The sequence below is a fragment of the Sycon ciliatum genome, chromosome 9 (genome assembly GCF_964019385.1).
Source record: "Sycon ciliatum chromosome 9, ocSycCili1.1, whole genome shotgun sequence".
NCBI lineage: Eukaryota > Metazoa > Porifera > Calcarea > Leucosolenida > Sycettidae > Sycon > Sycon ciliatum.
The window spans coordinates 147,091-173,722 of record NC_088651.1 but is presented as its reverse complement, the minus strand read 5'-3'; the positions used below and the strand labels follow the sequence as shown (position 1 = coordinate 173,722).

The window sequence follows — 26,632 nt, the reverse complement described above, 5'->3', positions numbered from 1 at the left end:
TCTCAACAAACTACATGTAAACATTGCTACCACTCCACCTCCCAGGCACAGTCTCAGCTTGTCCTCCGTCTCGAAAAGCAGCTACGAACTCAGCCAAAGTTTGGTGGAAGTTGTGAGAGCTTTCGAAAGAAGGGCAACGCACTTGCCTTCAAAGTAATTCAAGCTAGCAGTTCACAGTTGCAGCTTACGAGAAAGTCGTCTTTGACCATGGTGCTTGCGTCGCTGCAGGCGTGGTTGTGGCGCCTGCGCTGCATCCTGCTATCCTATCTATTCACGTACACTGGCTGGATATACCGTCCCAAGTCCTTGAAGACTCTGGTAAGCGTCACGCGCAACGCAATGATCACAATGCAGTGTGCTGATTGCCAGATTGCCTATGCACACACTCGAACGTTCTATGAACACACACCAGCTAGATTGGTCTGCTGCGAACATAGCCTTGCAGATTTAGCGAAATGCCAATCTTCTATGGCTGAGATAGCGGCGTAGGCTCCTCAAACCACCTGCGCCATGCAGTCGCTCTACCTCTGCAATTCGGATTTCCAGCACTGTTCACAGAAACACAGTCGTGATACTCCAGAGTTTTGTGTGTGTGGGGGGGGGGGGGGCAGGAGAGAGAGAGAGAGAGAGAGAGCCAGAGAGCGATTTTGCGGGGGAAGCCCTAAACTCTATAGCCATGCAGCCGCAGCCAAAGAAATCCGACCCACATGCCGAAAGCAGTGCCAAGGCTGATGCTGGCCCTACGGCCTCAGATTGGTTCTTGGAAGGTACGTGATATGGTGTACTTCAACAGTACTTGAAATGGAAACGCGGCATTACTTTTCACTCGTCGGTCGGATTTCTTTGGCCATGACTGTTCGTATTTTGATTTACTTGATTAAATCACTCTGGCAATATTGACATCCACATGTACTAGCACCCTGATCAGGTTTAGGGAATTGTATTTTGAAAAGGATAACGACGCTATGATGCAGGAAGTGTGAATTTCGAAGTCTGAAGAAAACGTTGAACGGTCTCTGCTGGGACGGCAGCTACACCATAGCTCAGTGGTCAGAGCATTGATGGCCTCAATCGAAGGTCCCTGGTTCGATTCCTGGCGGTGACAGTCAATTTTTCTTCAGACTTTCCCTCTTCCTTTCCCTCAACTTCTGAGTACTCTAATTTCAGAAATTTTCGGTGCTCAATATTTCCGGTATGAGGGCAACAGGCCCGGTTAGGTGAACAGAAATTTTAGGTACAGAGAAGCAGGTCCCTATAGGGCTTGAAAGTGATGACGTCAAAACGGCCAGGGAGTAGTAAGTTGACATCAGATTTCTATTTTTGGATCCACTAAGGTGTGACTTTGCTATTGCCTAAGTATGTGGGTGCATAGCAACCCACTCATGTCGCATGCAGGTGTGACTTTTATTTCGCCACCAGTTGTAACCCCGCCCCCAGTAGCCAAATCAGTCAGTTTCACTGGTTACATCACCTTGCTGAGAGTAAGACGGCTTGAAATGTGCTTGGATCCATACAAAAACTGGATCCAGGTGGATCCAATTTTTGAATTTTTGAAATTGTTGCTATGCTGTGACGTAGCACTTTCAAGCCCTATTGGACTATGTGTGTTAGTGTTTGTTCGGTGTATTGAAATTTTAGGTATGAAACAGACGCACCGAAAGTACCCAAAATAGAAGTACAGTCAGACCTCGCATAACCGCACACATGATCTGTTTTCCACAAAAATATCCGGATAGGAGAGGTAACCGGATAACTGAACACACATACTGTACATGCATGTGGCATGTCAAAAGCAGTGATGTCATACATACATGTAGACCATGTAGACGGGTCCTATGCAGTACAACTAGCGTGCACAGTGTGTAAAACAAGCGAGAAAAATGACAAGTGCATGCAGCTGAGTGCTGTCTGCATGTACCCAGCAGGTCAAAGACCTCGTTTGCTTGTACAACTTCCTGATTTTAGCTTCTGCAAGCCACATGCAACCGGATAAGACGAAGCTTTTTGTACACATTTTAACCAGTTTGTACGCAAAATCTTGCACCGGTATGCGGATCGCGAGGTCCGGTTATGTTGTATGCATAACATATGCTGCACATCGGTAACCAGCGATTTTCTTCCGGATGGCGAGGGATCCGGATAAATGAGGACCGGATAAGCGAGGTCTGACTGTACACCGAAAAATTGTGAAATCACAGTATATATATAATATATAGTGTATTTTCATTAATTTTACCGTATTTCCCTGAATGTAAGTCGCACTTTTTCTCACTGAACCTCAAGGACTAAGAAAAAGGTACGGCTTACAATCGAGTATGGCATCCCATCACCTACATGACTATATTGAAACATAGCAGACTGAGCGGAGGACGTTCAGGTTGGTTGTAACTCTGAGTTTCATGCCGCTAGGCAATCATCAGACAACTCAGTATCAGTTGTCTGATGATTGCCTAACGGCATGAAACTCAGAGTTACAACCAACCTGAACGTCCTCCGCTCAGTCTGCTATGTACTAAGCTCTGTCTCTGACATTAAGCACTCTCTGCAGCTCTTGGATCAACGGATTTGACTATATTGAAACAATACGGTTCAAACCTGAAAGTGGGAGTGTGACGTATAATCGAGTGCGCCTTATAATCGGGGAAATGCTGTAGCTACAGACTTAGCGGTGACGCTGGTAGTCCATACTCGTACAGGCAGTTGTTCAATGTGTTGCCTGTTCCCCCGGACTGCTGTGCCCGCAGGTCTGGTCTCTGGCCGTGAAGTTTGTGGGCGGATCTCGTAACCATGGCATCCAAGGCTACGTGGAAGCGTTGCCATCACTACCGTTGCCTGATCTCCAGTCTACTCTCAGAAGGTGAGTGGTGTTAGCATACCGGTATACACTCATAGCCTCGGTTATCCGGACCCCGAAGTTACGGACACTTTGGTCTACCAGGCACCCTTTGGGCGAGTTGCAGTGGAAATATTACTACTCTTTTTCGTCACCTTTTGTGGAAATAGTGATGTCACATGCCATAGAAGGCCTTAGAATTATTCTATGGCCTTTTCCCATCAACGTGTAATTGATTCGGAGGTAGGGATATTTCGAAGTTACGCAGTGCCTGCTCCCGGACCGCCCGGATAAACGAGGCAAGAGTGTACCACCATACGTGTGTTATAAGAACTATGCGAAAGGGGACGCTTGGTCCGAACGAAAGAGATCAAGACTAGCTTCAGGTAACTGCACTGCACAGTCCGTATGCCTGGTAAAGGCATGTGAATCAACCTGCAATGCACACCTCCATTGTCTTCGCCACCACACCGAGTGCACAGGAATGAAACGGCCAAGACAGGGTTGGGGGGGGGGGGGGCGTCTGAGGGTTGGGGGGGGGGGGGGGTACATATGAGTGGTGTTTTACTCTGTTATCAGATCTTGATGTGTAATGTTGTCTTCATACCGCTCCCTCTTTCCACCATGCAGATACCTGATTTCTGTCAAACCTCTACTAACGGATGAACAGTACGCAACAACGTGTGATGTGGTGCAGAGATTTCAGAAGGAAGAAGGACCCAAGCTACAGCAGAGGCTCAAGATGAAGTCAGTACCGATGCTGCTGGCTTTCATGTGCTTCACTCGCAATCATGATTGTATGTGTGCGTGTGGCCGTGGAGGGTGATGGTGGTGATGGTGGCGGGGGGAGGGCTTGCGTATTGTGGGCAAACACATGCGATTGTGTGTATGTGCGTGTGCATCTGTGTCTGGTATATCACTGTATTAACATACCGTCATGTCCTGACTGTGTTGCCTCTGGTTCTGTTGTGTGTTGTGTGACAGTTGTCGTACATCATGCTCTGGTTATGCTGTTCGCGTCTGCACCATTGCACACTGACTATATCGCCTCTGCATGGTTGTGTGTTGTGTTATGTTGTTACGGTGACTGTACCGTTGTCGTTGTACGTGCGCCCAGCAGGTGTTGCTCAACACGTAATTGGCTGGAGGACATCTGGCTGAAGCTGGCCTACATGCGAAGCAGAACCCCGCTGCCTGGTGAGTGTAATTTATCGCTACATTCTTGGTTACGACCAAATTTCCAACTGTGGTTTGATGTACCTGTACCGCGCTCAGTGTGAATGGTGGCTCACTGAAACTAGTGGGTTGCTGATAGATTGATCTTCTGCAGATTGCGTCCGAAATAACGCCCATGCCCTAAAATAAGCCCATGCCCAAATATATGCCCTGTTTTTATCGCTCTGCAAAGTATACGCCCGGGGCGGAATTAACGGAATTTTACGGTACACATTGAAGATTGAACGTTGAACGTGAACGTCCTCCGCTGAGTCTGCTATGGACTGGCTGCATGTGCATGTATGGCACACACTTTGTTGTGACATGTATGGTATTATAGAAGCCTCGCTTAATAGTTTAACATCGACCAAGATCGGGACTCTGCCAACCGGGTTATGGTTGTAGTCAGGAGCACTATGCGTCCTCGCCTTGTAACATGCTGTCAAAATCGAAAACATGTATATGTATGTGTTGCAATCTGTTTCTCTCGTCTGTCCATGCAGTGTTCAGTAATATCTATTGTGTCGGAAACAAGGCAAGGCCGACCACCGTGCGTCGCTATCGGGCCGCCATGCTCCTACATCAATCCATGGTGTAAGTTTTAGTTCTACGCCATGTGTGTGGGGGGGGGGGAGTGTATGTGTGTGTGTGCGTGTGGGGGGAGTGTATGTGTGTGTGTGTCGGGGGGGGGGGGGGGGGGTATGTGTGTGTGTGTGGGGGGGGGGGGGGTATTTGTGTGTGTGGAGGGGGTATGTGTGTGTGGGGTGGGGGGGGGGGGGGGGTGGTATGTGTGTGTGTGTGTCGGGGGGGGGGGGGGTATGTGTGTGTGTGGGGGGGGGGGGGTATTTGTGTGTGTGGAGGGGGTATGTGTGTGTGGGGTGGGGGGGGGGGGGTGGTATGTGTGTGTGTGTGTCGGGGGGGGGGGGGTATGTGTGTGTGTGGGGGGGGGGGGGGTATTTGTGTGTGTGGAGGGGGTATGTGTGTGTGGGGTGGGGGGGGGGGTATGTGTGTGTGTGGGGGGGGGGGGGGTATTTGTGTGTGTGGAGGGGGTATGTGTGTGTGGGGTGGGGGGGGGGGGGTATGTGTGTGTGTGGGGGGGGGGGGTATTTGTGTGTGTGGAGGGGGTATGTGTGTGTGGGGTGGGGGGGGGGGGTGGTATGTGTGTGTGTGTGTCGGGGGGGGGGGGGGGGGTATGTGTGTGTGTGGGGGGGGGGGGGGTATTTGTGTGTGTGGAGGGGGTATGTGTGTGTGGGGTGGGGGGGGGGTATGTGTGTGTGTGGGGGGGGGGGGGTATTTGTGTGTGTGGAGGGGGTATGTGTGTGTGGGGTGGGGGGGGGGGGGTATGTGTGTGTGTGGGGGGGGGGGGGGGTATTTGTGTGTGTGGAGGGGGTATGTGTGTGTGGGGTGGGGGGGGGGGGTGCGCGTGTGCACCCGTGTGTGTGTGTGCAAGTGTGTGCGCGTGTGCACCCGTGTGTGTGTGTGCAAGTGTGTGTGCGTGTGCGCCCGTGTGTGCACACATGTGTGTGTATGAGTGTGTGTATGAGCGCACGTGGACACTCGTGTTCTATGGATATATCCGGTGTGCCATCGCCGAGCTTTTAGTTTACCCTACCAACATTAAAGTTGGTTGCACCTGCGTGGAACACATGCTTCCTGCCAAACTGGACTTGTCTGACTCACGACTGCCATCTAAAGCACACAAGAAGCCCATCACACCATCCACTCGGCAAAATGGAAGCGTGTGTTCCGTGTAGGAGCAACCTAACAAAATCACTAATACTGCCGAAGTGGCTACTTCTAAGTTCCTACCAATCTTGTTTGTACAGCTAGAATATATGTACTCAGCCGTGTGGCCAGGAAATTGATATGTTTGTTTATATACGTGTGTGTCATGGTGTATGTGTGTGTGCGTGTGTGTGTGTGTGTGTATGTATGTGTGTGTGTGTATGCATGTTTACAGGTTCATGGAGATGTATCAGAAGAATAAGGTCAGTGTTATTACTCAGCCTGCAGACACATTCTTGCCCGTCTGTCATGCACATTGCAACTCAACGCACACCGGCATAGAGTTTGAAATACGTGATTAGATAAACCGCAACCGGATAACAAGGATAATACGTTTTGTAATTGGTTCGGTTTTGTGGCACAATGATTATAGCCACCTGTCGTCTCCATTCTTGTGCAATCATGCGTAACTATGTAGGTCGGTTCTCTTCATGTTATTGTGACCTAGTTCATAGATGTTGGTTGCCTTGTTGCTTTCTCTCCCCTCTCCTCTCACCCAAGCCATTCTGCACAAGCGAAGCTGTGTACGCAGCATATTGCTCCTACACTTCAACGCGGGAATGCGTATAATAATAATAATAATAATTGACCCACCAGAAAGAAACAAGCGGTATCTAAACTACCTGTTGCAAACTGTTTTGCATTCTGCGTGTATGGCACTGTTGTGTATGTGTGTCTGGGTATGTGTGTGTGTGTGTGGGGGGGGGGGGGGTATGTTTGTGTATGGATGGGCGTGAAGCCACTTCAATCAGCTGTGTGGTGTAGACCAGGTTAAAATTAGTGGCGGTCAATTCATCAAACTTGCAAGCTGTTGAATGGTGTAATGCCAGCACAAGTTGCTATGTCTAGCATAACTTGTTCGCTGTCATCGCTTCCGCGATGGGCAGGTGGAAGTGGAAGTGGATGGGTGTGTAAGGATGGATGTGTGTATGCGTGTATGTATGATTGTGTTACACAGCTACCGTGCTTCAAGACAATGAAGATGATACCAATGTGCAGCAGTGGATATCGGTGAGTTGATCTCTCGGTCTGGGCAGGGGTCTGGGCAGGGGTCTATCGGGACAGGGGTATGGGCAGGGGTCCGGGCAGGGGTCCGGGCAGGGGTCCGGGCAGGGGTCCGGGCAGGGGTCCGGACAGGGGTCTGGGCAGGGATCTGGGCAGGGATCTGGACGGGGGTCTGGGCAGGGTTCCGGGCAGAGACCTGGGCAGGGGTATGGCCAGGGGTCCGGTCCGAACACCAGGACTCGAGCCAGGGACATTCGCCTGCTCGAGGCTGCAAGGCCAGCGCCTCGTGGCTGCTTGACTTCTCAATGGATTTCAATGTCCGCTACAGGACTTAGAATATGACCTTCTCTCATACGATTGCTGAGTGTTGGATGTGTGTATACTGTGTTTCTGTGTTTGCTGTGTGTTTGCTGTGACTGCTGCTATGACGGTGCGCAACCTGCAGTTATGCATTCGGTGGTCACCGTGTCCCCGGAGTAGAGGAAGACTCGCTGCGTATGACGGAAAAACCAGACCATGTCGTCATCCTTTGGTAAGCATATCTACTGCATGGTCAGAGAACAACCAGCAACACCACTAGCGGCAACAGCTACAGTAGAATTCAGACGTTAGAATTCATTCGCCTGAGAATTGTGTAGCGTATAACTCAAGCTGCACGCAAGCATATCCTTGTTTTCCTTCTGTACATTCGTCTTGTGTTTGTTATTGCTAATGTGTTTATGCATGTGTGTGTGTGTATGTGTGTGTGTGTACGTGTGTACGTGTGTGTGTGTACGTGTGTGTGTGTACGTGTGTGTGTGTGTGTGTGTGTGTGTGTGTGTGTGTGTGTGCATTTGTGACATATACCCATGATGTAATGTCGGTACAGCAATGGACACTACTATCAAGCGAGTATCTATGCTGCGGACGGCAGTCTAGTAACACCACACGAATGGGCAGACAGGCTTGCTGATATCGAACGAGAATCAGGTAGGTTATGTTATGCCATGCCGCAAACACATCATTGTATGTTTGCTATTTGTCGGTTTGTCCATCTGTCCGTCCTTCTGTCTGTCCGCCTTTCAATCCGGCTGTCCATCTGTCCGTCCGGCTGTCTGTCCATTTGTCCGTCTCCCCTGTCCGTCTGCCCATTCGCCCTTCTGTCTATCTGTCACTTTGGTTCTCTCTATCTACATGCATCTCTCACTCTGGCAGCTGACTGAGGCTGTTACTGCTTCTACCAACTCCAATGTTCATTGTATATACACAAATAGGAGATCCCCCCGATAGGCGTCAGCCTTTGGGTAATCCTGAAATAAAGATGATTATTGATTATTACCACCGCTACTGCTACTCCAGCAGCTAGTGCAGCCACTACTGCACTAGATGCTGCTGCTGATGATGATGCACTGCTGCCAGTAGGTAGTGCTGCAGTGGCTTCCGCTGTTGTTGTTTCTGTAATTGGTAGTTTCCTCACGGAATACATGTCATTGTGTTGGTGTTGTGTTGCTCTGGGTGCAGTTAACAACAAGGGTGGTGTGAACGTGGCTGCACTGACAGGTCAAGACCGCGACACGTGGGGACGGGTACGCCATACGCATTCTGCACTACGATTGCCACCGCTTCGGACTGCTGTTGAGATTTGGTGCTGACAACTGAAATCCGACCCCTGAGCGGTGCGCTCACATCGCAAAGACCCAACACAGGGTCGTAACACTACAAAATAGAGACCGCTAGAAAGTGAACGCACCGCTCAGGGGGTCGGATTTCAGTTTCCAGCACTGTACTAGCATCTAGCCTAGCTGGCTCTTTCAGTGTTCTCTGTGGTTTACATTTACATCTGCTGGCAACGGATCAGTCAATCGAAGTAACATTTCCCAGATAATTCTTCCTCAGTCGTTCATGCCATGGTTCTGTGAATCCAGCTAAACTTCTTTGTGGGCAGCATAGCCTACACCATTCTTTTAAAAGGCCACCTTCAAAGCACATGCATCCGATGGGACGTATGCCGCGATCCATTTCCCGCCATTAGGTTTCGCGGGGCAAGTCCACTACAACCGACCGTACACACCTTGATACCAGCTCTGCATAAAAGGTCATGGACTTTGTGAAGTCATACTCTTAAATGTACTCTAACGGGTCGTACCTGCCAAGTATAGGGTAACTTGCCCTGCGAAAAGGTGACAACCATCTTAGATGCATACCTCCCACTGTTTGAAAGCAGATCAAGGTGGTGTTTTCTAGTGTGCATTCAACTTCTTTCTCGGGCAACACAGCCTGTCTGGGTGTTGGCTAGGTATCCACACGTGGAAATGAATCCGTGACGCCAATTTCCTTTGTCGGCAGAACCGGCAGGAGCAGTTTTTGATCGGTCCGGCCACATCATTGTCTTTAATACAGTTTGTGTATGATATGGCGCGTACACATAACCCACACAGCAGTTAACACGTGTTGGTGGCCAAGGAGTTGGTCCAATCATTGCCTGACCAGCCGTACGGTACGTTTGCTTTGTGTGTGCACGTGCAGCAATATGCCCGCTTGCGTGGCAACGAAACCAACAGTGCATCGCTGGAGGCCATTGAAACAGCCGCGTTGATGGTGATCCTTGACGACAGTGAACCGGAGGTAAGAATACACTCCAATACACTACACTACACTACACTACACTACACTACACTACACTACACTACACTACACAAGACTAGACTCCCATGACCAGCTAATGGCAGCTATACTACAGTCAGACCTCGCATAGCCGCACACATCCGTTTTCCACAAAACAAATATCCAGATAGGCGAGGGAACCGGATACTCGAACACACATACTGTATGTGTGCATGGCATATGCTCTAAATCGGTAAGCAACGGTTTTCTTCCGGATGGCGAGGGATCTGGGTAAACGAGGACTGGATATGCGAGGTCTGACTGTAGTAACAATATCTACTCATCCAGTTCTAATGTCACTTATGGAAGGTTCCATGGGCTTAACGTAGCTGTCAATGAAATCCAAGAGGAGCCAACGACAGGCACTTCAATATTGTTAATACGGTATCAACTACCAGTATGTGAACTGTTGAATGGCTAATTTTAGCGGGTACAATTTTTAGCGTTTTCTGAATCTCGACCGATTCACGATGAAATATTTTAGTGATGCGAGTTTGAGAGTTTAAAAAGAATGATGACAAGTACTGTACTCGTACATACAGAATTTCGACTGGCATGGCAAAATTTTAGCAAAAACAATCCTCTCGCTAAAGTCTCTAAATATCACCGTTGCTAAAATTAGCCGTTTTACAGTAATAGAACATTCTTAAACACCACTAGTATAGTGTGGAGTCATTGAACGCTACTTCAGTGTGAGGTCACTGGTCTCTGTACACACCGCGGATAATTTGTCGCTGTCGTGTTTTTGTTTGCTCTGTGCTTGTGTGTGCACGTGCGTGTGTGTGTTTTGTGTGTGTGTGTGTGTGTGTGTGTGTGTGTGTGTGTGTGCATGCATGTGTGTGTGTGTTTGTGTGTGTGTGTGTGTGTGTGTGTGTGAGAGTGTGTGTGTGCACGCTTGAGTGTATGCACGTGCATGCGTGTGCAAGTCCGTGTGTGTGTGTGTGTGTGTGTGTGTATGCTTGTGTGTACGCATGTTTGTGTGTGTCCATGTTGGTGTATTTATCCATCCGTCCACCCATCTGTCTGTCTGTATGAATACGTATGTTTTGTTCGTATAATGTGGCCTTATGCATGTTTCCGTGTGTTCCTGTGTAGACCGATACGGAAATCGCACTCTGCTGCTTCACCGGCAATGGCGCTAATCGTTTCTTCGACAAGACGTATGAAATGATCATTTGTGCCAACGGCATCGTCGGAACAAACATTGAACATGCTCCTACGGATGCAACTGTAAGCTTACAAGGAAGGGTTTTGTTTGTCTTGCTGTGAACACACAGTCAATGCTCGCTCTGCTATAATAAAAAGGGATAAGGACAAAATGTTACGAGTTATGACTAATTGTCCACCAATGTAACCAGATCTTATACAGTCAGCAAGTGCGACGAAATGGCACAACACTGACAAGGAGTACGGAGACACTCAACAACCTGACACCTAGCTCCAACACTTCTCCAAGGCACAAACCAACAACCTGTTTTTCCTTTTTTTTTTTTTTACCCTAACTAAATTGGCTCACATCCGAGTTCAACTCTGCTATGAAGCCATCCTTTTCTTCACCATAATATTCGGGGCTGGCCCATCATAAGGGCGAGCAGTCACTGAGTCTGTGCAATTTGTAAATAGCTACGGTGGAGTACTCTTTTGAGGTGTATCTTCAGTTTCAAATGTGTACTTTAATTTTCTCCATCAGGAATTCTGTACTCTGCAGCATAGCAGTGTTGCCAGCATACCGAGCAACTGCTGTGTGTGTGTGTGTGTGTGTGTGTGTGTGTGTGTGTGTGTGTGTGTGTGTATATGTATGTATATGCGTGTTTGTTCGTGTGTGCATGTGCACATCCATGTGTGTGTATGTGTTCACATGCATATACGTGTGTTCCGGTGTAGGTATGGGCGCGTATCTGGGAGTACTGCCTTCACCACGAACAGTACACAGCTGACGGAGACCTACCGCCCACTGACAAGCCAGAGAGAAAGCTCAGCAGTGTCTTGCAGTAAGTCTGCTGAACAACGCCGGGGAACTAAACATTGCAGCTCGCGTCGCGGCTAGCTAGCTGGCAAGGGTTTGCCCAAGCCAAGCAAGCACAATTTATAGTACAAGATAATTGTGCAAATATGGCACACAATGGCTAATACTTCCTTTACAATTTTACGTCATATTTGACATAGCCGTTGTGGGTTGGTTTTAACTACTGTCGCCAATAATAGAGAGGTTCCGGGGTACGATTTTCCGTGCCAAAATCCGTATGGGCGCTACGGATTTTTTCCAGGCGTGCTCCATACGATTTTTCGGCACGGAGAATCCGTGTGGACTGGCTTTCATACGAACCATGTTTCGTATGGAGATTTTGCGTCATCGGGTGCAGAAAGATTTTTCGCGTACAAATTAGGTACGAGAAACATAGATTTTCCGCGGGAAGTTTTGATTTCGGTACAAATTTTCAAAATAAAAAGGCATGGCGCGGGAATGTGACGTGTTTCCGATCGTAACCTAGGCAATGACGGCAAACACGTACGTGTCATTTTCTGCTCTAATTCATATTTGCTTTGTTTTCCTAGCTTACTATTGCCGTGGCTGGCTCAACGCCCTTGTCTCAGGAGATTCTGTCCCTGCATTAGCTATGCTTGTCACATGCTATGAGATTGTGTCTAATAATAATAATAATAGTAAGTTTCGTACTCCGGAACATTTCACTGCTCAAAAACGACGTATAAAAAATCCGTAGCGCCTCTACGGATTTTGGCACGAAAAATCGTACTCTGGAACCTCCCTAATGTGGCTTATGTGCCGAGAAAAGAACGGTGCCATCTTCCTACCTACAAAAAAGTTGGGTCTGTCCGGGATTTGAACCCGGGACCTCTCGCACCCTAAGCGAGAATCATACCCCTAGACCAACAGACCAGCTTGTGGTCATAGGTCTACTACAGCTTTATACCTCACTGACACTCCATATACACTTGCAGTCTTAAGCCTGATTCATACTTCATCTCGCGTACGGGAAACCCATCGCGCGATGGGTTTCCCGTACGCGAAATAGTTGAGCTCAGATTGTGGGTGTATAGTAAAACCTGGTTTAAGTGACCACCTCCCCACCCCACCCCACGGTGCAAGCAAAAACGGTCGTTAAAGCCAGGTGGTCTTTCAAGAGAACCAGGTCCCGCAGTGTCCGTGTAGAACTGTCGGTGCATGGAAAAACGGTCGTTAACAGCAGGTGGTGACTAAACCCAGAGGTCGCTTACACTAGGTTTTACTGTGTATGGAGTGAGGTATAAGGTTCGTTTTTGCTCTATATTATAAGCATCAAAGCAGGAAAGCTGTACACCAAAACAGATTGAATCAAAACACAGGTCAAGGTGGAAGAATTTTGAAACGAAAGTCTTCTGCCGGAAAAAATTTGGACATATCGGAACAGTCGAAACAGTGTGCTGGGCCTCGTTATCGTCATGTTTGTATCGTTTTCGTGCATCCACACGGATCGCGAAGGATCCGTGCACGTGTTCGTCATGTAAGGAGTCAGTGGTGTCGTAAGGAGTGTTGTCAACTATTTCTTGACTGTGATTGATGCTCCCATGACTACTGTGCTCACATGACAAACTCTCACTTATCCTTCGTGCGCCGTTTATACGCCTGAAAGCAACACGCCCATTGCGCAATGACGAAATTTGTAACATAAACACCCCACCCAGCCACCTGGGCATGGTCGTCTGGGGTGTTGAACAGTGCATTCCTGATCCCAGCGTACTCACATGCATTACTCATACCTTCCATATTTGGCAATGCGCAATTGGCTAATACCACCGGAGGTCAGCTCTGATAAGCTCGGATTGTGTAAACACACCAAAACGGAAAAGGGGCTATGAAGAAATACGGGATCGAAAACTGAAAACTGGCCGTATGTTGTCGTGCTAACGCAGCCTTGATATGACCGCTCACTACTCTCGCCCCAAACGAGTGAAAAAAGTACCGTGGCAAAAAAAATTGGGTCTGTCCGGGATTTGAACCCGGGACCTCTCGCACCCTAAGCGAGAATCATACCCCTAGACCAACAGACCAACCACACAGTCCCAGCATCCTAGTGGGCTGACATCACAGCTTGCCAAGCTTTTGCTGACACTGACGGATGAGAATGGTGGTGATGCTGCTTTTTTGTAGTTCGTATCTCTTCCTGCACTCCTCATGTTTGGATTCTCTTCCTCTGCAGGCTTGCCTGGGATTTGGATGACTTTTCAGAGGAGATAGAGACGGCAAGGCAATCCAACCTAACTCTGGTAATTAACTTAGCATTGCTGTCACCCTTCACAGCATGCAACACGTATTCTCGTCTGTGTACGCATGTATGTGTACGCATGTGTGTGTACGCATGTGTGTGTTCCTCTTTGTTCCTTGCTGTTGCTGGTGTTGCTGCTGATACTATTGCTGCTTAATTGGGGTGCAATTTTGTTGCCCATTGTTTCTCCATTCTTCCTCCATTCTTCCTCCATTGTTTCTCCATTGTTTCTCCATTGTTTCTCCATTCTTTCACTTACTGTGCAGTTCCAGACGGTGGATAAGTGTGTTATGAACTCTCCATTCGGCAAGGGAGAGATGAAACGCCTCCGAGTGAGCCCGGACGGGTTCACCCAGGTACGCGTGTGTGTGTGTGTACGTGTGTGTGTGTGGATTTGTATGTGCACGTGCATGCACACGTGTGTACAGTAAAACTGGTTTTTAAAAGCGACCACCTGCTTGTAACAGCCGTTTCTCCATGCACGGACAGTTCTACACAGAAACTGCACCGGATACAGTGACCACCTGCTTTGCGCAACCAGCGGCTGACTTTCAGGGTACCAAGTGTCATATCTGACCTGCTAAACACCGACCAAAACTAGCAAAAGTGCTATCCTGGCTGGCAGGCTTGACTGCAACAGGGTTGAGAGAGCCTGCATACAACCCTGCTGCTGCTGCTGTGTCACACACATCTCTCTTTAGCACACTAACTACAATCAGTGTTACGGTGTGTTGTTTTTCCCGGTCTGTCGGTTGGTGTTGTTTGCTGCACAGATGGTTATACAACTGGCCTATTATCGTCTGCATCAGAAATTCTCGCTGACGTATGAATCAGCGTCCACTCGGTAAGTGCATATCTAGAATGAACCTCACTACATGCAACCATACATGTACCTGGTATCATGATAATATTATTCTGTACTGTGTGCTTATGGGAACTCGTGGTGCTGTGCCCGCGACTTTGCCAACGCACCTCAACTGATGATGTAACTTTATAGTATTATAGTCGGGGGTTGAGTCCGGGGGGGGGGGGGGGAGTAGGCAAGGGGAGGGAGGGGAGAGGGGGGGGGGGGGGGGGGGGAGGGGAGGGAGGGGGGGAGTAGGCAAGCAACACAGTATGCTGTATCACTCAGTGTTCTTTAGCTTCTGCTGTGGCTGGCATGTTTGAACTGACAGCATTCTGATTGTTCCTTCGTCCGTCAGTCAGCTCCCTAGACCGGGATTCACTGGCATACACGTGTACTTTGACGGTGTGTGTGTGTGTGTGTGTGTGTGTGTCTCTCTCTCTCTCTCTCTCTCTCTCTCTCTCTCTGCCATCGCTTGAATGTGTATGCGGCTGTGGACGTGTATGCGTCTGTTTGGGCACGTGTACATGTCTGTTTGTGCACGTGTGTGCATATGTGTGTGTGTGTGTGTGTGTCTGTGTACACGTATGCATGCATGTCTGTGCACGTGTACAGTATGTTCTATCATGGCCGCACGGAGACTATTCGACCGGTGTCGCACGACTCGATTGAGTTCTGCAAGTCCATTGACGATCCGTCAGTGAGCCGTGAACACGTAGCAAAGCTCGTCAAGTCTGCAATCAAGTAAGTCACAGTGTGCTACGGAACAAGATGCTGTGCTGTAGTACTGTCGGGCGCCGAAGAACGGCCAGGTTAGAATTTCAACAATTTTTAAGAAGGGTCTACGCTGTAGGCTGGATTTTTTGAAGATGAGAAGGGAAACCGTAATGTACACTTTTATGTACTCTCAGACGTATAACTCTGTATAAATGTACATGTAAGACTGTACCATCAAATAAGAACGAAAGTTGAAACGAAACTGCTGTGTTGGCTAAAAATAAGAACGGGCTAGGCTAGAACCCTGACCCCCAGTTATTTGGCGCCCAACAGTACTGTATGGAACAAGATGGTGTGTTGTGGGAGAAAGGGAGAACTCTGTGTCCGAGTGCGCGAGGAAAGGTGGTCGGGATGGTGTGAACTAGACGTGTGCTAGACGTGTGCTAGACGTGTGCTAGACGTGTGCTAGACGTGTGCTAGACGTGTGCTAGACGTGTGCTAGACGTGTGCTAGACTAGGGGTGAAACGAACGAACGAAAGTTCGAATATTCGTTCGAAAAATTTGAAAACGAACGAACGAACTCGCAAGATTGATAAACGAACACAGCAAGCAAGCATAAAGAGTGCTTGTGACTAGATCACGAAGGAGCCGCGGAGGTTGGGAGATCGCGAGCTTGCACGCTGATCGACTGCGTTTGCCTTGATGATCACTTGAAGCAAGTTGAAGGAGTTGAGTGTCGCGTCGGGACACAGTTTCTTGAAATATTTCTGTGTGTCCGTTTGAGTTAGATTTGTACTCGTAGTGAAAGGATTCGAGTCGCTTGTGACATCTGTTCCTGAAAGCAAACGTGCACTCGTTGCAATCATGTCAAAACATTCGAGCCTTTCATCGCGATCCGGAGTTGGAGCGGAATTTGATAAAGTGGTCGGGAAAGACGAAGTCCTTTTCTCAATTTCAAAAAGGTTCTATCACACAGCAGAGCGACGACGAGAAATCTTCGTACCCACGTCAAGAAGTACCGTTCTCCTGCTCTGACAAGACAACCTGAGCTAGCGATGAGAAGAAAACTCTCGTCCGGACGATGGTGATGGACTTTGCAGCTAGCTGCAAAACCCTGTGATTCAACTCAGGCGGACGCGATAAAAAAATATTTCTGTTCTGGCAGTGTATCGTACGTACACCGTCAATACTGAACTGTGGCCAGCCAAGTACAGAGAACGCCTGTACTGACAGACTGTATGGTCTTCAAAAAAATTCACCCTTGAAATACATAATGGAGAATGTTCGTTCGAGTTCGTTCGTTAGTGTGAGAGTTCGTTCGTATTCAAAATTCGATGTTCGTTTCACCCCTATGCTAGACGTGTGCTAGACGTGTGCTAGACGTGTGCTAGACGTGTGCTAGACGTGTGCTAGACGTGTGCTAGACGTGTGCTAGACGTGTGCTAGACGTGTGCTAGACGTGTGCTAGACGTGTGCTAGACGTGTGCTAGACGTGTGCTAGACGTGTGCTAGACGTGTGCTAGACGTGTGCTAGACGTGTGCTAGACGTGTGCTAGACGTGTGCTAGACGTGTGCTAGACGTGTGCTAGACGTGTGCTAGACGTGTGCTAGACGTGTGCTAGACGTGTGCTGCTTGTGCTGCAAACCTGTCTCACTGAAGTACGTGCATGTCAATATGTTACCGTATTTTACCGGTTATTGGTCGCCTCCCCCCCCCCCCCCCCCCCCCCCCGGATCCGAAGGCCGGTATTAACTATTATTTCTGTTTTTAAAGTTTTCACCCAACCAAGCACTGCTAACCACTCCCTGCTAGTAACACATCACATCAACACTCCTCATGGGAGGGTGGAACGTGCAAATCCTGAGAAAAAAGGCGAATAAACCGACAACAATGCGTACACATGGTGCACTAGTGAATGCAGTGCAGGTCAGTTTTGGAAGTTCGCAATACTTCCCGGTTATAAGTTGAATCCCGGTTGTAAGTCCACCCCCAACTTTTCTCCTTCATATTTAGTCGTAAGAGGTTGACTTATAAGCGGTAGAATACGGTAGCTGTCTGTCAACTGATTAGTTCTAATGCCTTACTGAAGAAAATTGTATGGGCGTGGACTAGTCAAACGAGATCTACTAAATCAGCAGTGTGTGGTCTGGTCTTCTATGAACACCAAGGCTTGAGTTACCTTAGGCCTCGGTCACACTACGGTAAAATTGCTGCGTCAGCGTCAGAATCATGACCCTTTCCATGGCAACTGACGCAAACGCGGGAAATTTGAGCGTCAGACGCTGTTGCGTCTGACGTGGGGAAATCGGCTGCATTGCCGGCACGTGGCCGCTGACCGGGGAGTGACGCTTGGCGGAAAAAGTAAAAAACAGAATGTCTTTCAAGACAGTTGCTCGAGTTGAGCAGTCATTCGAAATTCGTCTCTTCAAGGTTTATTTTGTTCCCTCTTTTTTTCGACATGAGTCCGTGGACCTACAAGGCCGAGGCTGCTCTGCTCCGAACCTGGCGGAAGAGCGAGGCGTTTTCTGAGAAGAAAATGATGTCGAAAAAGGACCAGTATCATCGGAGAGGGTCATCGCTCAACTGGAGCCTGTTGACTTGTGGGTGTTGTTGTCGCCAAGAGCAAAAAAAAAGACAACCAGTTTGACGAAGTCAGGAGAAACACAGCTGCGATGCGGACTTTCCTTGCCTGATCCATGACACTACAACTGAAAAGGAAAGAAACAACAACGATCGTGGACCTTTTGTCTTCTTGCAATAAATGAAAAATCAATGAAAAATTTGAAAACTTTGTCCGACAATTTTTTTGTATGATAAACAACAGGCCAGTTTCCGTGGGGATCCGTGTGGTCATTGAGTTTCCCTGGTGATTTTGTGACGTACACAAGTGTGTCAGGCCGCGGCAGACGTGAGTTGCAAAGAACAAAATACTGTGTGACCCCGCGTCTGCGTCAAGTGCTGCGGCTTGACGCTGCGTCCAGCTTCAAGCTTGCCGAAGTGTGACCGAGGCCTTATTAGGCACAGGAAAAAAGTACCATGCGACAAAAATTCGGGTCTGTCCGGGATTTGAACCCGGGACCTCTCGCACCCTAAGCGAGAATCATACCCCTAGACCAACAGACCAGCTCCTGTACTGTAGAATGCAGACCGCTCACTGGTGCTCTCGATTTGTGTGTGTCTGTGTGTCTGTGTGTCTGTGTGTCTGTGTGTCTGTGTGTCTGTGTGTCTGTGTGTGTGTGTGTGTGTGTGAATGTGTGCATGTGCGCGTGTGTATGCATTAATGTTGTTGCTTGCTATCCAGGACACAGACGGAGCGCAAGGTAGACGCCGTGGTAGGTCATGGAATAGACCGTCATCTCATTGGTCTGTACGCCATGAGCATGCTAGATAGCTCAACACCACCAGAGATATTCCGGGATCCAGTGAGTACTATGAGCTCATGTAATCATTAGGCAATCAGTCATGCAATCATTAAGCAATCAGCCGTGCAATCATTAAGCAATCAGCCATGCAATCATTATGTTATTTTCCCTGTACAAGAGGCTTCTTGTACTACATTCGGTGAGTGTACTGTAGAACGGGTAATTTTAGCGACGTAAAAACCCTAGCAAATTTAGCGATCGACTCCTTTTCGCTAAAGTTTCAAGTCGCTAATCCGTTGAGACATTATTAGTGCACTGGTGATCCGTGAGTAAAATTGCTCCAAATCGCTAAAATAAAACGTCGCTAACCGGTTGACAATGGGAAAACGCTAAAATTAATAGTCGCTAAAATTACCCGTTCTACAGTATTCCGACAAAGTTACATTTTCACCGTTGACCCTATTGCCGAATTTTTCACTTCTTCTGACAAGAAGTGATTTTGGATACCGAGTGCATGTACGCGCTAAAAAGCAACTAGGGCGCCGGCCCCTTTCATTCTGCCGGATTTAAACTTCCACAACTGTTCACACATTCTCTTTATGCGCCACTTGTACACCATTTCGGGGAGTGGACAGCACCACTGAATGTGCCAATTTGGGAACGTCTCAATCTCGCCACCAACAAGCAACTCTGGTTAACAATCATTGACAGAACCATGACCCCGTATGATTTGTTGATGGGGGCAGTATGCGACCTGTTTGTATTATAATTATAGCACCAGCCTGTCAGCGTCTTGTGTTGATTCGGCCGAGTTATTGATTTCGTTCATTCTTATGTTCTGTACATTTTGCCCGCCCGTGTGAAGGCATGGTCATCGCTGCGTTATGACCTAAGCACCAGCCAAACGCCAACCAAGCTAGCAGACTTCTGGACACCGGAGAAGTGTTGTCTTGGCGGAGGATTCGGTCCGGTTACTAAGACAGGCTACGGTGTGTCTTACATCTTCAATGGAGAAGATACAAGTAAGAAAGGGGTTGCTTGTTCACTCATGTCTGTCTTTGTGTGGAATTCTCTCTCTCTCTCTCTCTCTCCCTCCTCCCTCCCTCCCCCCTCCCTCCCTCCCTCCCTCCCTCCCTCCCTCCCCTCCCTCCCTCCCTCCCTCCCTCTCCCTCCCTCCCTCCCTCCCTCCCTCCCTCCCTCCCTCCCTCTCTCTCTCTCTCTCTCTCTCTCTCTCTCTCTCTCTCTCTCTCTCTCTCTCTCTTCTCTCTCCACACACACACACACACACACACACACACACACACACACACACACACACACACACACACACACACACACTCTCCCTCGCTCTCTCACTTACATGGTCCTGGTTGCTCTCGATGTCGGTGCCGTGTGGTTGATAGGTTCACCAATGGCACTGTTATCCTTGTGTTGTTGTTGTTCTTTTTCCCGAGGTTGCTATTGACTGAACAATGATATGTTGGCATCTGTCCTTTTCATCCCCCCTGTTCTTGTTGTCCTCCTTGTCCTTTTCATCCTCCCTATCCTTGTTGTCCCCATAAAGTGGGATCATCGTGTGCATTGCAAGTTTTCCTGCCGACAGTCTTCCCCGGGCTAACATGATATTTTTGTTTTGTGTTTTCTTCACCGGTGGTCTCTTCCAGTTTACTATTTCATCTCATGTTTGAAGACTTGCCCAGAGAACAACTCCGAGAAGTTCACCAACCAGTTACTTCTTGCCATGGAGGACATTCGCAATCTTCTCAAGTCAGTAGCCTAGAATGTCTCTCCGACTGGGTATGGTTCCCACGGCCATTGATAGCGCAACACGTGAGGGTGTACTGTGTCTGTACGGAATGGTATCGTTCTGTCCCAGGCTCTGTGTGTGTTTGTGTGTGTGTGTATATATATGTGTGTGTGTGTGTGTGTGTGCGTGTGGGTGTGTGTGTGTGCGTGCGTGTGTGTGCGTGCGTGCGTGTGTGTACGTGTGCATGTGTGTGTGCGTGTGGGTGTTTTTTCTTGTAACTATTTGTTGCATCAGCATGTCATGTCTATGCCCACTTCTATCTCTAGTTTGTCAAAGCTTCTATTATTTTCTATATTTTTGAAGTGAGTTTCCACTAATGCAGTAACTGGTACCGGGTGGCTCTAGCCTCTATCCCTGCTGCTGCTGCTGCCGCCACTCTCACTTCCCATGATCTATGATGGGGAGTGTATCCATTCATGACGTGCCCACTGGCCCCCGCGCATATTTGCCAAGCAAAGTGTCACATCTGAGTTGTTTCGGACTGTAACCCTGCCACCTTGTACTACTATGATCCCAGTGCAGCTCCCAGGACATTTCCACTTTCTCAATTTACTCTCCTGTGTTATCCTTTATTTTCTGACTCGCTCGCAAGCAGTATTTGTACTGTAGTTAAAAAAGTATTGTTATACTAGCTTTTCTGTGCTCAGCTTGGAATGTGCAGGCCCTCCATAGACAGGTGCTGCTAGAACTTTCCATTCCCCCCTCCCCTGCCCTTTCCCCTGCCCCCCCCCCCACCCACCCAGCTTTAGCACATACGTTGAGTACTGAGCTCAAGTGTAACTCCTGCCGAGATAGGTTTTTTAGGTGAATCATTATTAGAATACCACTTTGCCTTAGTTTTTGTAGGTACCTCATCGCCGCCTTAGTTTATTCCCTTATCTCAACTGAATTCGGATTGCCATGCAGCACTTGCAGTGCGTGTAGGGTACTGCAAAGTATCATGTGATGCGCGTGTGCGTGTTCTCCGTGTCACTGGTGGTCTATGCTGGTGAATGTTGGTGTTGTGACTGGTGATGCCACTAGTGATGTCATTGGTGATGTCACTGGTGATGTCACTGGTGAATGTTGGTGTTGTGACTGGTGATGCCACAAGCCTAGTGATGCTACTAGTATTGGCACTGGCATGCAGAAAACTATAATTACAGTGAAACCTGTGTAAGACGACCCCCGCTCAAGGGACCTACAAAATGTGGTCTTTATTACCAGGTGGTCTCCTTATCCAGGGTCATTTGACTGGAAATAGCATCCCTTGGTGCTGGTTACAGTGCAATGGGTCTTCCAGGACAGGTAGTCGCCTTATCCGATCTTGTGTGAGGGTCCCATCTTTGCTAGTGTGGGAGTCCCATCTGTGCTTGTGTGAGCTTCCCTTCCCAGCTTTACTTGCTTGTGTCAGTGGCTCATATAACCATTGTTCTCTACACACACAGAGTATTGAAGTGTGACCTTTGCTCTACTTTAGTCAACTGGGTCATGTGGCGAAGCGGTTAGTGACTTGTTCTCTCGTGGGGCTTGTGTGTGGTGTGTGGTGCGGTGTTGGCAAGTAATCTGATCTAACTCAATGCTGGAATCTTTTTTTGACTGAAAAATCAGCACAGCCATCATCAATGTCAGTACAATGACGTCATGACAGTAGTCTTGTGACATCATCGCTTACAGTCGGTATGAGCCCTAATATCGATGATATGACCATGTGATGCATCTCTCGATCTCCAGTGTTGGGTTGATGTGATCAAGTTAGTTATAGATGTACAGCAGTGTACATGACTATCTCCATCTTACATAGGCGTGACATCATGATAGACTGAAGTATGAGCCTGGATGATGACCATGTGATGCATGTCTCCAGTGTTGAGCTGATGTGATTTATAGATGTACAATAGTGACTAGTGTACATGCATCGCCATCTTACATAGGCATGGCATGATAGGCTGGGTGTGAGGTGTTTGTCTGGGAGCGAGTACTGGTGAGACACATGTCGGCTGAGAAAGAGGAGGACAGGGCCTAGGGATTTGAAACTTTTTTTCGAAACTTTTCTGAAAAATTTGGCCGTAGTGAGTTTCAGAAGCTGGAAAGCCACCATCCCCACCCTACCATCCTACAAACTGTTTTTGACTTATAGGATTTCTTACTCCAGTGGATATGGTTATGGTTTTCCTCGCGACCGGAAGGGAACTTCTCCCTGCGCTGCCAATGTCATTTCCATGGTAACTGAGAACTCGAACCCGGCCCAAGAGTTTGGGTTGGGTCGTGGAGTACTGAGATTCAACGGTTGCCATGCAAACGGCCAAACAACAGTATTACTAGGGAGAGGCATGGGAGGCATTGTGCAGCTGGGATGGTACCAGCATGTAACTACAACATTATACTGCTCCCTGACGTTCACATCAATGCACGCTATCCATGACGATAGAGAGAACAGAGGTGTGCGGAGTGGAGGGGAATCGCCGCACTGCACGAGAAAGGCAATGGCACCACATGTGGCAACACTCATCCATCACACACATGCACACGCACACGCATGCACGCACACGCACACACACGCACACACACACGCGCGGGCGCGCGCACGCACGCACGCACACACACACACACACACACATTCAGGAGTTCAACCAGAACTACTGCAGGTGTCAACAGCTCACCGCAACATTGCTACAACCGTTCCAAACTTAAAACCATAAACCATGCACTCTCTTGCGCAGTGCTCTTCCTCTCTATGAGTATACTACACGGAAGCAAGAAGAAACTGGAGCAAAACTGCACCGTGACAGGAAGATAAACCAAAAAGACGTGCGGAAGGAAGTGAAAGCGAGCAGATTGTTAGCTCAACAACACACATACACCTAGCAGGCCTGCAGTGGTATTATGTCTTGACTGCTAGTGCTAGTGCTCTGAGAACAGGGCAATCATGACAGCTGAAGCAGCAAAATGGAGACCGAATCTCCGCAGGGTAAACAAGATCAAGTTGGCTACAGCTGGCTGCGGTCGTTAAGTTAAAAAAATACTATCTCTAAAAATCTAACGTAGTTTGCGACTGTCCTCTGTGCGGGGCGAGTTTCAAGCAACTAGCCTCGCCCCTAACTGTTCTGTGTAACGATCTATGGTGTAAATAATGAACCGGAAAGAAACTTGTGCTCGGCAACGGCTAACGGGTTGTTATCTTCTACAACCAATATCTACGTGTGTATGTTTATGTGTGTGAGCGGGCACATGCAGCACACACACATGTTCAAGTAAGCGCTTGTCCATGCGGAATATATTATACTTAGTCATGTGGCTATCCGAGAGAGTCATGTCCGACACGATGCACGTTTTACTGTTATCAAGTCCTTTGTAGCAGAGCAGACAGTGCAACGTTTCACAGCTGCATGTATAGAATTGTTCACCATCGTGTGCTGTCTATGGGTCCATGGAAAACTGACAGTATCATTGGAGGATGGCAGCTAACAGCTAGTACATGTACTCGTATGTCCAGCACTCGAATGTCCAGCACTCGTATGTCCAGCACTCGATACGAACAGATCCAGCAGACAAACAGATCCAGTTGGCGATGCTCCCAAACAAACAGCTCCAGTCACTCAGCCATTCGTCATGACCTAACACACGCACACAACACCGTTATGCCGCCGCTCGGAGTTATCCCACACCGCCACAGAGTTTAACATGTGCTTGCCGGCCTTCTGCCTGGATCTTCTGCCTGGATTTCATTGGCAGATGCATTGAGCCCATGGATCATACCATGAGTGACATACGAACTGTAACTATTACTATCATTTCCAGCATATTCACAGAGTCAGTCTGCGGCGTGCCAGAACGTCAGATTAGCTTCTCGTACGCTGGCGATACATACGTGGACACGAGCAGCCCCCGATCACCAGTGAACGTGTCTTCATCGTACGCACTCTTCTTCCTTCCTACCCACCAGTCCGTGTCCTGGATGATATCCTCAATGTACAGGAGATCACCACGGCGGAAGCCGAGCTCATCGCTTGCCGACGGCTGGTAGTCCCATAGAGCGACAAACACCTGCTCAAACTTGAATTTCTGTGCAGAGTATGAGTGGGTGAGTGAGAGAGAGAGGGAGGGAGGGGGGGGGGGGGAGAGAGGGAGAGGGAGAGGGAGAGAGAGAGAGAAACGGAATGACAGAGGCAAAACATACACAAAGTTAAAAATACAAACTAGCCAATGGTATACGTTTTTAAAGTGCCATCTCTCCGCAAGTCTTTGCTGTATGGTTGCAGTGTGCCCACTTGAGTAGCACGTCACCGTTGATTGTGAGGCACGACCCCTTTTAATTCCATAAACCTGGAGGTTTCTTGTAACTGTGTGACTTTTATCCAGGATAACACGGCATGAAGCATGCAGGTAGCTCTCACATAATTATTTATCAGATATAGAGCACCCTGGCTAGATTATCCTCTATGCTGCTTAATAGAAGGTTACAATTTCCCTCTGTTGTGCTTATATGAGCGTTCAATTGTCCTTGAAGTGCGACAATTTCAACTTGGGGCAGGAAAAAGCCATTTTGAATTTTGAGCTCATGGTGATGATGGCTACAGACTGTGCCAATGCATGTCTGCGTGATCGCTAGGCATGTTGGCATACAGATAGGCTACAAGACACAATGAAACCTGTTTAAGCCGACCGCTCAAGGGACCCTCCAATCGTGGTCTCTGTTCCCAGGTGGTCTCTGTCTAAGCCGACCGGTCAAGGGACCCTCCAATCGTGGTCTCTGTTGCCAGGTGGTCTCTGTCTAAGCCGAGCGGTCAAGGGACCTTCAAACGTGGTCTCTATTACCAGGTGGTCTCCGTCTAAGCCGAGCGGTCAAGGACCTTCAAACGTTGTCTCTGTTACCAGTTGGTCTCCATATAATCCAGTGTCATTTGACTGAGAATAACATTCAATTACGCTGGTTTCAGTCATCTTCTAGGACAGGTGATTGCCTTATCTGAGTGGTCGCCTTGATAGGTTATACTGAACTACTGTCGTTACTGGATTTCCTCAACCTGCTCCCAGCCCTGTGCCATCTCCACACTCATACTATGGACGACAGTAACAACATTTGGAAGACCATATTTATTACGACAAGACGACGGAAACACAACTAGACATGACGAACTCAAAACGAAGACGGGTTTTCACACCACAGCAACACGCACATGCACCAACACCACGTACACACGACATGCACACAAAATAACGTACTGCAACAGCACAGCACGTGGTCGTTACGACTGCATGTCCACTCACCGCATCGGCTTTCTGCACAAAGATGGCCTGCGTGTTGATGATAATCTTGTCGTTGACCGGAGCGCGCGGTGCTATGGGTGCCATGGGTGCTACTGGTGCCGGGGGCTTGTCGGGCAACGGCGGCAGCTTCACTTGTTGCCGTGACGCGTACGGATTCGAATCCGCTGGCGCCTTGGGCAACGGTTGCGTCTGCTTGCGCGTCTGGTACGGATTCTCCTGCCCTACCGGCGGAGGACTGGGGAGTTTCATCTGCTGACGCGAGGCGTAGGGATTGGCCTCCTTGCGTGACGCGTACGGGTTGCTCTCGCCTAAGTTTGCTGTCTCAATCTCCTTGCCGATGCCAAACGTTGATGAGGCGCGTGCTTTCGTTTCGACTGACGGTAGATAGGTGTCTGCCGGAGCGGAGATGTTACTGGGGGGTGGTGATGTGGGTAGCTCTGCAGGTGCTAGATAGTCATCTTGCATTTCTGTTTGAGTAGTGGAGAGAGAGAGAGAGAGAGAGAGAGAGAGAGAGAGAGAGAGAGAGAGAGAGAGAGAGAGAGAGAGAGAGAGAGAGAGAGAGAGAGAGAGGAAGAGAGAGAGAGAGAGAGAGAGAGAGAGAGAGAGAGAGAGAGAGAGAGAGAGAAGAGAGAGAGAGAGAGAGAGAGAGAGAGAGAGAGAGAGAGAGAGAGAGAGAGAGAGAGAGAGAGAGAGAGAGAGGAGAGAGAGAGAGAGAGAGAGAGAGAGAGAGAGAGAGAGAGGGAGAGAGAGAGAGAGAGAGAGAGAGAGAGAGAGAGAGAGAGAGAGAGAGAGAGAGAGAGAGAGAGAGAGAGAGAGGAAGAGAGAGAGAGAGAGAGTATGTGTGGTGTGTGTGTGAAAGAGAGAGAGGAGAGAGGGGAGCAGATAACTCGACTCTGGCCCCCCT

The 26,632-nt window shown here is 48.6% G+C and overlaps 2 protein-coding genes and 3 non-coding genes across 6 annotated transcripts; 1 reads left to right on the top strand and 4 right to left on the bottom strand.

Annotated features, from left to right (window-relative positions):
- LOC135825392 (carnitine O-palmitoyltransferase 1, liver isoform-like) lies at positions 1–21,416 on the top strand. 2 transcript variants are annotated; one of them, XM_065338130.1, is made up of 20 exons: positions 1–318; positions 2,745–2,857; positions 3,464–3,580; positions 3,954–4,030; positions 4,552–4,642; positions 6,009–6,036; positions 6,792–6,844; positions 7,284–7,370; positions 7,707–7,807; positions 8,339–8,403; positions 9,344–9,442; positions 10,577–10,711; positions 11,366–11,472; positions 13,681–13,747; positions 14,013–14,102; positions 14,520–14,590; positions 15,206–15,334; positions 18,611–18,731; positions 19,537–19,693; positions 20,336–21,416. In XM_065338130.1, the coding sequence occupies exons 1-20, from the start codon at positions 208–210 to the stop codon at positions 20,449–20,451; spliced, it is 1,935 nt and encodes a 644-aa protein (XP_065194202.1). In that variant the 5' UTR covers positions 1–207; the 3' UTR covers positions 20,452–21,416. The 2 variants fall into 2 exon arrangements, with proteins under 2 accessions (XP_065194202.1, XP_065194200.1); XM_065338128.1 differs by having other exon boundaries at positions 3,951–4,030.
- Positions 12,309–12,380, bottom strand: Trnap-agg (transfer RNA proline (anticodon AGG)). Its single transcript has one exon. It is a non-coding gene; the product is annotated as a tRNA-Pro (tRNA).
- Positions 13,460–13,531, bottom strand: Trnap-agg (transfer RNA proline (anticodon AGG)). The gene has a single exon. It is a non-coding gene; the product is annotated as a tRNA-Pro (tRNA).
- On the bottom strand, positions 18,361–18,432 carry Trnap-agg (transfer RNA proline (anticodon AGG)). Its single transcript has one exon. It is a non-coding gene; the product is annotated as a tRNA-Pro (tRNA).
- A 1,692-nt stretch (positions 21,417–23,108) lies between the features above and the next one.
- LOC135825406 (uncharacterized) lies at positions 23,109–26,195 on the bottom strand (the record flags this gene model as incomplete). Its single annotated transcript, XM_065338145.1, is given in 2 exon segments — positions 23,109–24,522; positions 25,729–26,195. Coding segments are annotated over 2 exon segments (695 nt in total), but the record flags the coding sequence as incomplete, so codon positions are not given.
- Between the last annotated feature and the right edge of the window lie 437 nt (positions 26,196–26,632).

Coding starts and splice junctions, on each gene's coding strand:
- LOC135825392 (XM_065338128.1), top strand. CDS start 208: ATGGTGCTTGCGTCGCTGCAGGCGTGGTTGTGGCGCCTGCGCTGCATC. Junction 14,103..14,519: donor GCCCGGACGGGTTCACCCAG/GTACGCGTGTGT, acceptor TTTGCTGCACAG/ATGGTTATACAACTGGCCTA. Junction 18,732..19,536: donor CAGAGATATTCCGGGATCCA/GTGAGTACTATG, acceptor GCCCGTGTGAAG/GCATGGTCATCGCTGCGTTA.